Source organism: Cricetulus griseus, chromosome 4, assembly GCF_003668045.3.
Source record: "Cricetulus griseus strain 17A/GY chromosome 4, alternate assembly CriGri-PICRH-1.0, whole genome shotgun sequence".
Taxonomy (NCBI): Eukaryota; Metazoa; Chordata; class Mammalia; order Rodentia; family Cricetidae; genus Cricetulus; species Cricetulus griseus.
In genome coordinates this window covers 72112008-72124736 of record NC_048597.1, presented here as the reverse complement: position 1 = coordinate 72124736, position 12729 = coordinate 72112008, and the positions used below count along the sequence as shown (strand labels likewise).

The 12729-nt window shown below is 50.5% G+C and overlaps 1 protein-coding gene across 1 annotated transcript; it reads left to right on the top strand.

The window, feature by feature from the left end:
• The first annotated feature begins 6335 nt into the window (after positions 1-6335).
• On the top strand, positions 6336-12140 carry LOC100755463 (RIMS-binding protein 3). Its single transcript, XM_027413207.2, has one exon. It carries the CDS (start codon positions 6447-6449, stop codon positions 11274-11276), a length of 4830 nt encoding a protein of 1609 aa, XP_027269008.1. The 5' UTR covers positions 6336-6446; the 3' UTR covers positions 11277-12140.
• The last annotated feature ends 589 nt before the right edge of the window (positions 12141-12729 follow it).

Genomic DNA, 12729 nt, shown 5'->3' with positions numbered 1-12729 from the left:
GAGGACCCAAGTTTGATTTCTAGCACCAATATTGCGGCTCATAACTATCTATAACTCAAATCTCAGGGTATTTGATATCCTCTTCTGGTCTCTGGTGGTGCTCAGACATAATATGCCTACAAAACACCAACACACATAAAAATACATTTAAAAAATTATACAGAGGAGGCAGTCTTGATGTGATGAAGGGGAGACAAGGGAGGGCAGAGGCAAGAACAATCAAAATTTTTATTTTGTTTTTGAAACAAAGTTTTGGTATATATTCCTTGCTGTCTTGGAGCTCACACTATTTGGATCAGAATGACCTCAAACTCACAGAGATCCACCTGCTTATTTCTCCCAAGTGCTGAGATTAAAGGCGTGTGCCACCTGGCATCACCTGGCTTTTTAAGTGTGTATGTGTGCCAGGCAGTGGTGGCACATGCCTTTAGTCCGAGCACTCGGGAGGCAGAGACAGGCGGATCTCTGTGAGATCAAGACCAACCTGGTCCACAAGAGCTAGTTCCAGGACAGGCTCCAAAGCCACAGAGAAACCCTGTCTCAAAAAACAAAAATAAATAAAGTGTGTATGTGTGTGCTTGTTGCCCGTATGTATGTCTATGCACCATTTGTGTGCCTAGTGCCTGTTGAAGCAAGAAGGTACTGGATTCCCTGGAACTAGAGTGACAGACACTTGTGAGCCACCATGCTGGGAGGGCAACCAGTGCTCTTAAACCCTGAGCCATCTCTCCAGGCCTACTACCTCTTTCTTAAACTAGTGTCTTTCAGGCCTCACCCTCCCTGGGGAGCAGAAAGGGTGTGGGATAGGTAGGGCGTTAGTTGGGGGGGGCAGGGGAGGAAGGGAGGGAGAGGGACCTGGGATTGACATGTATAATAATTTTCTTTCTAATAAAGTAAACAAACAAACAAACTAGTGTCTTTCTTAGAATGTGATACATGACACTTATGACTAGATCTGCACACTGAGGTAGGTAGGACATTCTCTTTCCTTCAGTTCCTAGTATCATTCTTCTCTAGTCCTGTGGTATCTCCAAGGAACTCTGTACTGCTATAGAATCAAGTCTGAAAACAGCCCATGTAATCTCTCATTTTGTAAGTGAGAGTGAGACTCAGAGGAGACATTAATACCTCAAGTCTGTAACTCTCATCTATCTTACACAGTGGTGTCCCGAGTCACACAAGGGAACAGAGTGGAGACCAAGAAAGATACTCCATTACCTTCTGGAACATCTCTGACATGCTGCAGGGGGTTCTGGCATGACTAGCCCAGAGAGTGATTGTGGTCCACTCCTAACCCTCCCCCAGTAACAAACTAACCTCCAGACCTCACTGTAGTGAGATATTCGCCTGTTTGGGCATGGTCACAGGTGTGGATGTGACAGAGAGTGAGTTTAGGCCTGGGATCCGGGTACAGGTGGTCTCTCTGTTGCTTCCGGTCAAGTCATGGAGAGCAGCCTGGGTGGATCCTTGGAGTGGGAACCCTGGCAGTCATTTATTTCATGCATAAGAGAATTCTCCCCAAATAAACTTATATTTAACCTATATTGAACCTAGTCCCATGAATCTTGATCCGTGCATCCACACTTCACTGCTTGAGGTCCCACTTAAGGCTGCAGCAAGTCACACAAGCTGTGAAATCACCCCCACCACCATGAAATAACAACCTATTAAACCCTAGTTGCCAGTGACCCTAGAAAGCCACCGACACCCATGAATCCTCTCTGTAAAGCAGTGCTGTGTAAGGACTCCATAAAGACAACCCTTCTTGCCAGGTGGTGATGGTTCCTACCTTTAATCCCAGCACTTGGGAGGCAGAGGCAGGTGGATCTCTGTTAGTTCAAGGCCAGCTTGGTCTACAGAGTGAGTCACAGGACAGGCTCCAAAGCAACAAAGAAAAACCCTATTTTGAAAAACCAAAAAAAAAAAAAAAAAGACAACCCTTCTTCTAACCCAAGACAAAATCAAAGCTAAGACCATAATCCTACTTTCTCACTTGCCACCCTCACACCACATCTGCTTCAGTTCTGAAATGATTATTTTAAACCGTAATTCTCATGTTCTTGTTTCACAAAGGTGTTTTCTATAGGCTCAGGTGAATCTGGTTTGGAACATAAGAATAAAAGTCAGAAGGTCAGGTACTGCGAACAGGGTTAATTGTAAGTGCCAATGTTTCCTAGGCTAGGCAGGCACCCCAAAGGAGCTTCTGATAGAATGTATGAATACAGAAAGCCAGTTATCAGTGTGTTTCTTGTAAGTCACTTAATGCTGAAAGGACAGGAAGGAACCAGATTCAAAGAGAGTTCATGAGCCACAAAAGAAAGCTATATTCGTGATTTTTTTTTTCTTTGTCTTGTTTTTCTTCGGGGGGAAAGAGGAGAGTCTGCTTCCTCTCTTTGAGGAATGGACCTTACCAACAACCTGCTGAAGACTGGCCTTCACTCCATGTCCAGCTTGATGCCTCTGCCTAACACCCCAATGGCCAGTACACACCCTGAGGCTCCAGGCCTTGCTCACAGGTGGTGTCCGAGTGTTGGTGCTAAGCAGGCCAGGAGACCACGTTGGGTAGCACCCTCTCTGTCCTTCCTGCCTGCTTGGTCCTAGGTCTTTATCCCAACTTGCATAGGAAAGGCATTCCATTTTACCTTCTCTGGATCCACTCTGGTCAGAGACACAAAGGTATATTAGACATACCCATTCCTCAAAGGAGAAGCAACAGCAAGTAGAGTGACCAGGATCACCAAAGGGGCTGTAGTATCTTGAGAACTCCAAGCCCAGCCAAGAGAGTCCAGAAAGGCTTCTTGGAGTAGGAAACTACCAAATTAATATCAAAGGACAGAAAAAAGTGAGCAGCCAGTGACAGGACAAAAACAGGGTTTGAGTCAGGTGTGGTGGCACACACCTATAGTGTCAGCTACTTGGTAGGTAGAATGAGGCAGAAAGATAACAAGTACAAGACCAGCCTGGCAATTTAACAAGATCCTGGCTCCAAATAAGATTTTAAAAGGAGCTGGGAGGTAGTGGCACAAGCCTTTAGTCCCAGAACTCAGGAGGCGAAGGCACGCAAATCTCTGAGTTCAAGGCCAGCCTAATCTACAGAGCGAGTTCTAGGACAGCCAGGGTGACACAGAGAAACCCCCATCTCAAAAACTTAAAAAAAAGGAGCTCATTATTATGCATGAACACACCTTTAATCTCAGCACTTGGGAGGCAGAGGCAGGCTGATCTCTGAGTTTGAGGCCAGCCTGGTCTACATTGCAACTTCCAGCCTAGCCACGACATAGCAAGACCCTGTCTCCAAAACAAAAACAAACACAAAACAAAACAAAAATGCCACTGCTGCCATCAACAAAAACAAAAACTTAAAAAGGACATCCACACATGGTGGTGCAGACCTTTATTCCAGCACTTGAAAGGCAGAAAGAAGCAAGAAGATCTTTGTGAGTTCTAATCCAGACTGCTGGACAAAGTAAGTTTCAGGCCAGCCAGAGATACAGAGTAAGACTATGTTTTAAAAAATGGTAGGGAGCTGGAGTGATGAGGAATTATGAATGCTTACTGCTCCTGCAGAAAATATGGGTTCTGCTCCCAGCACCCACATGGTGACTAAAAGCTACTTGTCGTTCCAATTCCAGGGCATCTGATGCTCTCTTCTGATCTCAAAGAACATCAGGCATGCATGTATACATGCGGTGTGGGTAAACTCAGGCAGGCACATACACGTAAATGAATAAAATAATAACACATGTTAATTTTGTGGGGGGGTTTGTTTTTCTGGTTTTTTTGGGAGGGTTTTGTTTGTTTTTTTTGAGACAGGGTTTCTCTGTGGCTTTGGAGGCTGTCCTGGAACTAGCTCTTGTAGACCAGAGCTCACAGAGATCCACCTGCCTCTGCCTCCCGAGTGCTGGGATTAAAGGCGTGAGCCACCACTGCCCAGCTTAACATCAAAAATTTTTTAAAGATTTTATTTATTATGAATACATCATTCTGCTTCCATGTATATCTGCACACCAGAAGAGGGCACCAGATCTCGTAACAGATGGTTGTGAGCCACCATGTGGTTGCTGGGAATTGAACTCAGGACCTCTGGAAGAGCAGTCAGTGCTCTTAACCTCTGAGCCATCTCTCCAGCCCAACATTGAAATTTTTAAAAGTGCTGGGGAATGAAGTTAGAGCTCAATATTAAAGTGTTTGCTTAGCATTCATGAAGCCCTGTGCTCAGTCTGTAGTACTACACACACACACACTCACACATACACACACACAGACACTCACATACACACATATAATCACACACAGAGGCTGAGTATATGCATCTTAGCGGTATAACGTTTGTCTAGCATGTTTGAGGTTCTGGGTGCAATCAAGCCTCAGTCATTGCTACCTTGCTGATTCAAAAAGGCTCAGATATAAGACATGGTGTCAACTCCTGCAATCCCAGCACTCAGGAGCAGAGGCAAACAGATCTTATGAGTTGGTCTACATGGCCTTATGAGGCCAGTCTGAATTTTAAAAGCAAGTTCCAAGATAGCCAGGGCTATGGAGAGAGACCCTGTTTCAAAACAAATAAAAACAAAATAATAACATAGGAACAAATAAAAGTTCTCAGGTGTGGCCAGGTGGTGGTGGTGCAAGCCTTTAATCTCAGCACTCGGGAGGCAGAGGCAGGTGGATCTCTGTGAGTTCCAGGCCAGCCTGGTCTATAGAGTGAGTTCCAGGACAGCCTCCAAAGCTACAGAAAACCCTCTCTTGATAAACAAAAACAAACAAACAAACAAAAAGTTGTCAGGTATATGCCCAAGACAGGACACAGGCTGAAAAAAGAAGTAAGGCCTTGAGCTTCCACCACTGCACTTGTTAATCTAAAAATTCAGTGCAGGGGCTGGAGAGATGGCACAGGGGTTAAGAGTGCTGGCTGCTCTTCCAGAGGACCTGGGTTCAATTCCCAAAACCCACATGTCTGCACACAACTGTCTGTAACTCCAGTTCCAGAGTATTCAGCACCCTCACACAGACATGTAGGCAAAACACCACTGCACATAAAATAAAAATAAATCATTTTCAAAAAGCTTTTAAAATTCAGTGCAGGGACTGGAGAGATGGCTCAGTGGATAAGAATACTAGCTGGCTTCCACAGGTCCTGAGTTCAATTCCCAACAACCACATGGTAGCTCACAACCATCTGTAATGAGATCTGGTGCCCTCTTCTGGCCTGCAGGGATACATGCAGACAGAACACTATAATAAATAAGTATTAAAAAAAAAATCAGTGCAAACATTTGGGCATTAAAGGCCCATGCCTTTAATCCCAGCACTCGGGAGGCAGAGACAGGCAGAGCTCTGTGAGTTCGAGACCAGCCTGGTCTACAAGAGCTAGTTCCAGGACAGTCTCCAAAGCCACAGAGAAACCCTGTCTCGAAAAAATACAAAAGGTTTGGGGGGATTCGGGGCAAACAGCAGTGAGGCAAAGACAGAATTGTAAACAGCCTGGCTGAAACACTGGGGAGTGAGTCCTCACAAGTGACCCTGAAATGGAGCAATTAGAGAATACTCATGGACTTTGGAGGTAGAATTTTGCATGTTTGAATCCCCACTTAGCTACTTCCAAGCTGTATAGCCATGGAAAGTTCTGCATCTCTTAGCATCCTTGCTGGATGAAGGTAAAGATGAATCAAGAAGCCAAGGGTGTCAGGTGGTAGTGGCGCATGCTTTTAATCCCAGCACTCCGGAGGCAGAGGCAGGTGGATCTCTGTGATTTTGAGGCCAGCCTGGTCAACAGAGAGAGTTCCAGGACAGCCAGGGCTACACAAAGAAACCCTGTCTCGAAAAACGAACAAACAGAAAGTTTTAGTTGATGTAGGAAAACGCTTAGCAAGCAGGGATTCTAGGAAGAGTAGCAGATGACGCAACCACAGGGGCTCAGGGCTCAACCACAAATTTAAGCAGATCTTATAGTAAGTCTCAGTTACCTAATTCAAACACGGTACCAGAAACCCTAGTAAAGCCAGTTGAGATCTGACCACAACCCATTTTTACCCACACCTGTGTCCCCTTTCTTCAGGCCCAGGAACAGCGACAGTTCAGGGTACCCACGGGGTATCTGGGTCTGGAAGGGATTGATTGCACAGTAAGTGTTCGGGAGAGAGTAGAATGGGTCGCAAAAGTCATGGAGCAGATGAATTGTGAGCTCAGAAATTTGCCACGGTATCCCGGGAAGTTCAGAGGCCAGTTTGAAAGGGGCCTCAGGAGTCGCGCCCTTCCTAGGGCGCTCCGTCTGGGAAGACGCGGCAGGTTATAAGAGAGACCACTCCCGAGGCGGAAGGGGCGCGCGGAAAGCCCCAAGGGGAGCCGGAAGGGGCGCGCGGGTCGGTTGGTAGCGGCCGGGGCGGCGGCCGTTGGCTAACTGGCCTACCAGGCTAGCTCTGGCTTCTTGCCCGGCTGCGGCCACAATGACAAAGGATTCACCCACCCCCTTGGGTGGTGGCCGCGCGTCGCCCAAGAAGCCAAGCAGCCCCGGCCCAGCTGCAGCAGTGCTGGAAGAGCAGAGGCGAGAGCTAGAGAAACTGCGGGCAGAGCTGGAGGCCGAGCGCGCGCGCGGCCGGGCGGAACGGCGGCGTTTCGGAGCCCAGGCGCGCCAGCTGCGGGAGTCTGCCGAGCAGGAGCGGCAGCAGCTGGCTGACCATCTGCGCTCCAAGTGGGAGGCAAGACGCCTCCGGGAGCTGCGGCAGCTGCAGGAGGAGGTGCAGCGCGAGCGTGAGGCCGAGATCCGGCAGCTGCTGCGCTGGAAGGAGGCAGAGCTTCGGCAGCTGCAGCAGCTGCTGCACCAGGAACGCGACGTTGTAGTGCGCCAGGCTCGGGAGCTTCAGCGCCAGCTGGCCCAGGAGCTAGTGAACCGAGGTTACTGCGGCCGCTCGGGGGCGTCCGAAGCCTCCGCGGCTCAATGCCGCTGTCGCCTGCAGGAAGTGCTGGCATTGCTGCGCTGGGAGACCGACGGCGAACAAGCCGCGCGCATCCGCCACCTCCAGGCGGCACTAGACTCGGAACGCCAGCTCTTTCTTAAATACATCCTAGAGCACTTCCGCTGGCAGCCCGCTTTATCTGAACCCGCGGACCCCCAAGTTGTTCATTCCTTGGACGAGCCACCCATAGGAGCCCAGAGTAACACTGGTGGCACCCAAAAGCCTGCTCGTCGACTCGGATCTCTCGAAAGCCTGCGCACTGGCGCACGAGTTAGCTCTCCAGACGACCTGCTGCCCACGCGCGCCAGCTCCCTCGAATCCTTGGCAACAGCACATCCCTGCTCACTCGACAGCACACGGAGTTGTCCCCGGGCTCCCGAATCAGAGCTAGGGGCCTCTTCGACCAGCGCCTCCCGCCCAGGTACCTCCAGTCCTCCGCCGCCGCCTCAGCTACCATCAAAACATAAAAAACCTAGTGACCTGAAGGGAGAAAGCTCTGAAAACAAGCCCTGCGAAGCCCCGACCCTCTCACCACCAGGTCAGGACTACCACGAACTGGTGAAGCAGAACTCGGAGCTGGCCGAGGCATTGCAGGTGCTGGTTCGCCGCTGCTGTGACCTGCGCGAAGAGAACTTGCAGCTGCGATGCACCGGCTTCTCCAATGAGACCGATGAGAAAGTGAAGTGGCTCAAAGTGAAGCACGCAGAGCTGACCGATCTCGCTCAGCGCCTTGAAGACAGGGCCCGCAAACTGCAGGAGACCAACCTTCAGGCAGTGAGCGCTCCTGTGCCGGGTGAGAGCCTCGAGAGCCTAGACCTGGGCCAGGTGTTTGCCCATCAGCGAACTCAGGACCCTTCAGAACAGGCTGATGCGCTGCAAGCCAAGGACCTGCAGATCGAAGCACTGAGGCGGGAGTGCCACCTGCTGCAAGCGCACATCGCTGCGGACCTCGGCAGCTCCTCGCTTCCTGGAGAGGGCGCCACCTGCGCGCAATGGTGCAACATCAGTGACTTGGACCGGCTGCAGCGTGAGTCTCAGCGGGAAGTGCTGCGCCTGCAAAGACAGTTGACTTTACATCAGAGTAAAGCCGGAGCCCGGGCAGAAGCAGGCAGCCTAAGCTCACCGTCTGAGATAGCGCGATACGAGGTGCAGGCCCTGGAGGAGAAGCTGGGTGCACAGCGGCGGGAATGCGAGGAACTGAGCGCTCAGGCAGCCGCCGCAGAGCGGCGCTACGAGGAGGCAGAGGCACAACTACAGGCTGCGCTGCACAAGGGCGCCAGGCTGTCAGAGGAGAATGCGCGGCTGCAGGCCCTGGCCAGCTGGGTGAAGAAGATGGCAGATGAAAACAGCAATGTTCCCCGGCAGCAAAACCACGCGAGGCAGAGGCAGGAACTCGAAGCCACAAGTCTGCTGGCTGAGCAGCTGCTGCAACAAGCGGGATATGTGCAAGATGGGTGGCAGCAGCTGCAGTACTACCAAAATAAAGCCCCGAGTGACCTCCTGGCTTCCGGGAAAGAAATACAGGGGTTGCAGTGTCAGCCTGGCCACCCCCTGGAGACATCAGAGACCACCCAAGCTTCAGAGTCCCAAGCCAGGGATAGCAGGAGGCCCAAGTTCAAGCCAAAGTCTGAAGAACATGCATTGTCACTGCCTACCAGGGACATAGAACCTCCCGTTTGTCTCTCCCAGCAGGAGAACTCAGTTACCCTTGGGGAACCAGCTGGTATCCCCCAAGTGTCAGAAAAAAATTCTATCAGTCAGCCTCTGGACTCCAAGCCCCAAGCCAAGAAAACCAGTTCCCAGTCAAATTCCTCCTCCGAGGTAGAATCCATGTGGGCTACAGTGCCATCTTGCCTTTCTCTGGACATGGACACAGCAAGTGAAGTGGATGATTTAGAGCCAGACAGTGTGTCCTCTCCCCTGGAAATGAGGAGCTCTGAGGCTCCCACCACTCCCAAGCTCAGGATCTTCTTGGCTAGATGCAGCTACAATCCATTTGAAGGGTCTAAGGAACATTCTCAAGGCCAGTTACCCCTCACAGCAGGGGATTATGTATATGTCTTTGGGGACATGGATGAGGATGGCTTCTATGAAGGGGAGCTTGTGACCGGGCAGCGAGGGCTAGTGCCCTCCAACTTAGTGGAACAGATTTCAGGAAGCCCTATCCTGAACCACCTGCTCCCCAAGTCCCCTGACATTTGTCCCACAGCACTACCACCTGAGCAGACCAAAGCCTTGAAGAAAGGCAGCTTATCACTTGGGGAATTTAAGGGATCTCTGGAGACAGGCCTTTGTCAGGTGAGAAGGACAGACTCTAAGACAGATGTGGCAATAGAGATCTTGGAAACTAAGACAGAAGCTTGCTGGCTGGGCTTGAAACCAAGCATGGAGGAGCAGAGTGTCTCCAGACCCCTTCTGGAGGCAAAAGGCGTGTTCTGTCTGGCCCCCATGCAACTACAGCTGCAGAATGTCACAGCTACCTCTGCCACGATTACATGGGCCTCTGGCAGCAACAGATACCCCCATGTGGTGTACCTGGAGGATGAAGAGCATACCCTAACTCCCTCAGGGGTGAGCTGCTACACCTTCCAAGGACTACATCCTGGCACACGGTACCGGGTGAGGGTGGGGGTACAGCTACCCAGGGACCTGCTCCAGGTGCTCTGGGAAACAATGTCCTCCACTGTAACTTTTGATACACCTTTAGCGGGCCCCCCTGACCCTCCTCTGGATGTGCTGGTGGAGCACCATGCTTCTCCAGGTCTCTTGGTGGTCAGCTGGCTTCCTGTGACCATTGACTCAGCAGGGTCCTCCAATGGAGTGCAGGTCACTGGCTACGCTGTGTATGTGGACGGGTTCAAGGTGACAGAAGTTGCTGATGCCACCGCTGGAAACACCCTGCTGGAATTTTCCCAGCTTCGGGTTCCCCTAGCATGCCAGAAGGTGTCAGTGAGAACCATGTCACTCTATGGGGAGTCTCTGGATTCTGTGCCAGCTCAGATCCCCGAGGACTGTTTTTCTTGTTACCCATTCCTAGACACTTTTCCCTTTAGCTACATGGATGGTGACCCTTTGACCTGCAGAGTTATTTCTCTGAGTACCAAGACTAGCCCCCATACCCCTGGAAGCTGTGGGGAGCCTCAGGTTAAGTTTGTAGAAGCATTCCCCAAAGATCCTACAAGGAAACATTCACCAATATCCAACCTGATCTCAGAAAGGGCAGACAACCAAGTCCAGGGGCCCGCAGAGACCTGGAAGGACTATGAAAAGGGCCTGTCTCTTCAGGAGAGTCCCCAGAACCTCAAGCCACCTCTGCCTTTTGGCCAATCTGGGGTTGAAGAAGGCCACTCCCCACACATGTGCATCAATGGATGTCCTGCTCCAGGATTCATCCATCTCTCCCCAGAGATTGGGCCCAGGAAAGTACTGCGTTGGGAGAAGCCTGGCCTTGAGAAAGCCCTTCAAAAGCAGTATGACCAGACACTCCCACCTCACCAGCAAGGCTCCAGCCAGCTCCCGACAGCTGACTTCCATCATGTTCGGGAGGAGAAGGCGGCTGTGTGTTTGGATTCTCGGTGCACAGAGAAACTAGGGCAAAGAAAGAACAAGTTCCAAAGTGGACAAACACAGGAGACTCCAGGAGGCAAGAGAGAGTGCCAGTTTCACAAGCCTACCTCAGTGCTGTGCCCAGTGCCAACCAGCAAAGTCATTAAGATGGCAAGTGGTGTCCCTGAGAAGCCAGAGACAGAAGCTAACAATCCAGTCAGGCTCTTTGTGGCCCTCTTTGATCATAGCCCCCTGGTGATGCCTGTCAATGCCAAGGCTCCAGAGGAGGAGCTGGTATTCCAGAAAGGACAGTTGCTGAGAGTGTGGGGGTCACAGGATCCCCATGGCTTCTACCATGGAGAGTGCAATGGACGAGTGGGCAAAATCCCTGGGCACCTGGTAGTTGAGGTGGAGGTGGGCACAGATCAGACAGACAAGAGGCAGCCTTTGCCAGCACAAGGACATCTACATTCTGAGGCTCAACATGAAGACTTGGAGGGCCTAACCAACTCCCAGGGATCTTTGATGTCTCAAGGGAACTCCAGAACACCCACACTGTGGACCCCAAAGACAATGGTGGCAGCTCTGGACTATGACCCCAGAGATGGGAGAGTGGGGGTCCGGGCAAAGGGCAAGCTTGTGCTGAGGGCTGGAGATGTGGTCACAGTTTATGGGCCTGTGGATGATAAGGGATTCTACTACGGTGAGTATGGTGGACACAGGGGCCTGGTCCCAGCCCATCTGCTGGATGATTTGCCTGTCCACAGAGAATAAGCAGGACTCCATTGTAGGGTGGTAGCCTCTGGCTGCCCACACCCCTTGGAAAGAGAAGCAAGCACGTGTACCTTCACACATCACCCCTCCTCACCAGCCACCTTAAGCAACACTGGCTCTAGGCCAAATCACCTGAAACTGGTAACAGTCCTCAGATATCCTTCTAGTGTCCAACAAAGGCAGGACTTAAAGCTGAGTTGTTTCCAAAAGAAAACTAAACCAGCCAGCCCTGAGAGTTTGATAGGTAATTTTAAAGACATGAATAACCATGATAGGTACTAGAAATGCCTTTTTCTGTGGTCACTATGTTTTCTTTAGCAGGTTAACATTATCCATCCATTGCCTTGTATGAAAGTCTCAAGAAAAGTTGCATCTTAAAAAGAAAAAGCAATCAGAATGCTATTTTTCTATTTTATGTTCAACTCTCATTAAAATGTTCATAGAAAAAGAGAATACTTTGGAAGTTAAAGCATGGCCAAGGGAGCAAGGGCATGCCTCCTCTGCACTACTGTTTGCCCGTAGAATGATGGCAGAAGTCATTTCCTGAAAGGAAAGATACATCCTTACCCCAGGGTGATCCTTACTCAGGCAGGCTGATCCGGCTAAAGAGAACTCAGAGAGGCATAGCTGAGAGAAGTCCCTGGGCTGGGAGTCTGTATTCTCAGGTGGAGTCAGTGTTGCTTAGCTGGGAGCCCCACTCTACACTCTAGTAATTGCTGATGCTCCCATGATGCTTTGTAAGAATGTCCCATGGGAAAGTATTTCATGCCAAACTTTACAGAAGGACCTATGGAGACTCAAAGGAGACTGGTTAATGTCAAGAGTCATACACACCCCCTCCCATGGGCTTCCCAGGGTTCTCCAGGCCAGTGAACATGAAAGATGGTCCTCAGCCTTCTCCCCTCAGATCCAGCAGTGTTGTCAGAGAAAGAACTCTGCCTTCCCTAGTGCGACCAGAAATGACTGAAGCCCCCCTGAGGCAAAAATATTGAGTCATCTCTGTTCCACATGGAGGAGGTTAACTTGGACTTGAAGGCTGCTATCTGAAAATGGGAAGAAAGGGAGGGGCAGCTAGGAGATCCCTCAAAGGTTATACAAACTCCACGGAAAGACAGTGTACAGCCACACACTCATTCATCACTCAAGAGCTGAGATTGCAGAGTGGAGAGGAAATCCACCGAGTCCCCATAGGCCAAGGGCCATTGTCTTTTCTCTCAGTCTCCATGACCTAGGAGGAATGGTCTCAGACTGGCTCTGCAGCTAATGGAGTGGGGGGGGGGGGACGACACTGGGGACTGCTCACCTTGCTGGACTTAATCTCCCGCTCTGGAGAGTAGTGCCTTTTTTCTTTACTCCTTTAGCAGCCTGGAACAACACCTTTCACAATCATTTTTATTTTTATATTTGTGTGTTCTTGGGAACATACCATGGTGTATGTTTGGAGGTCAGAAGA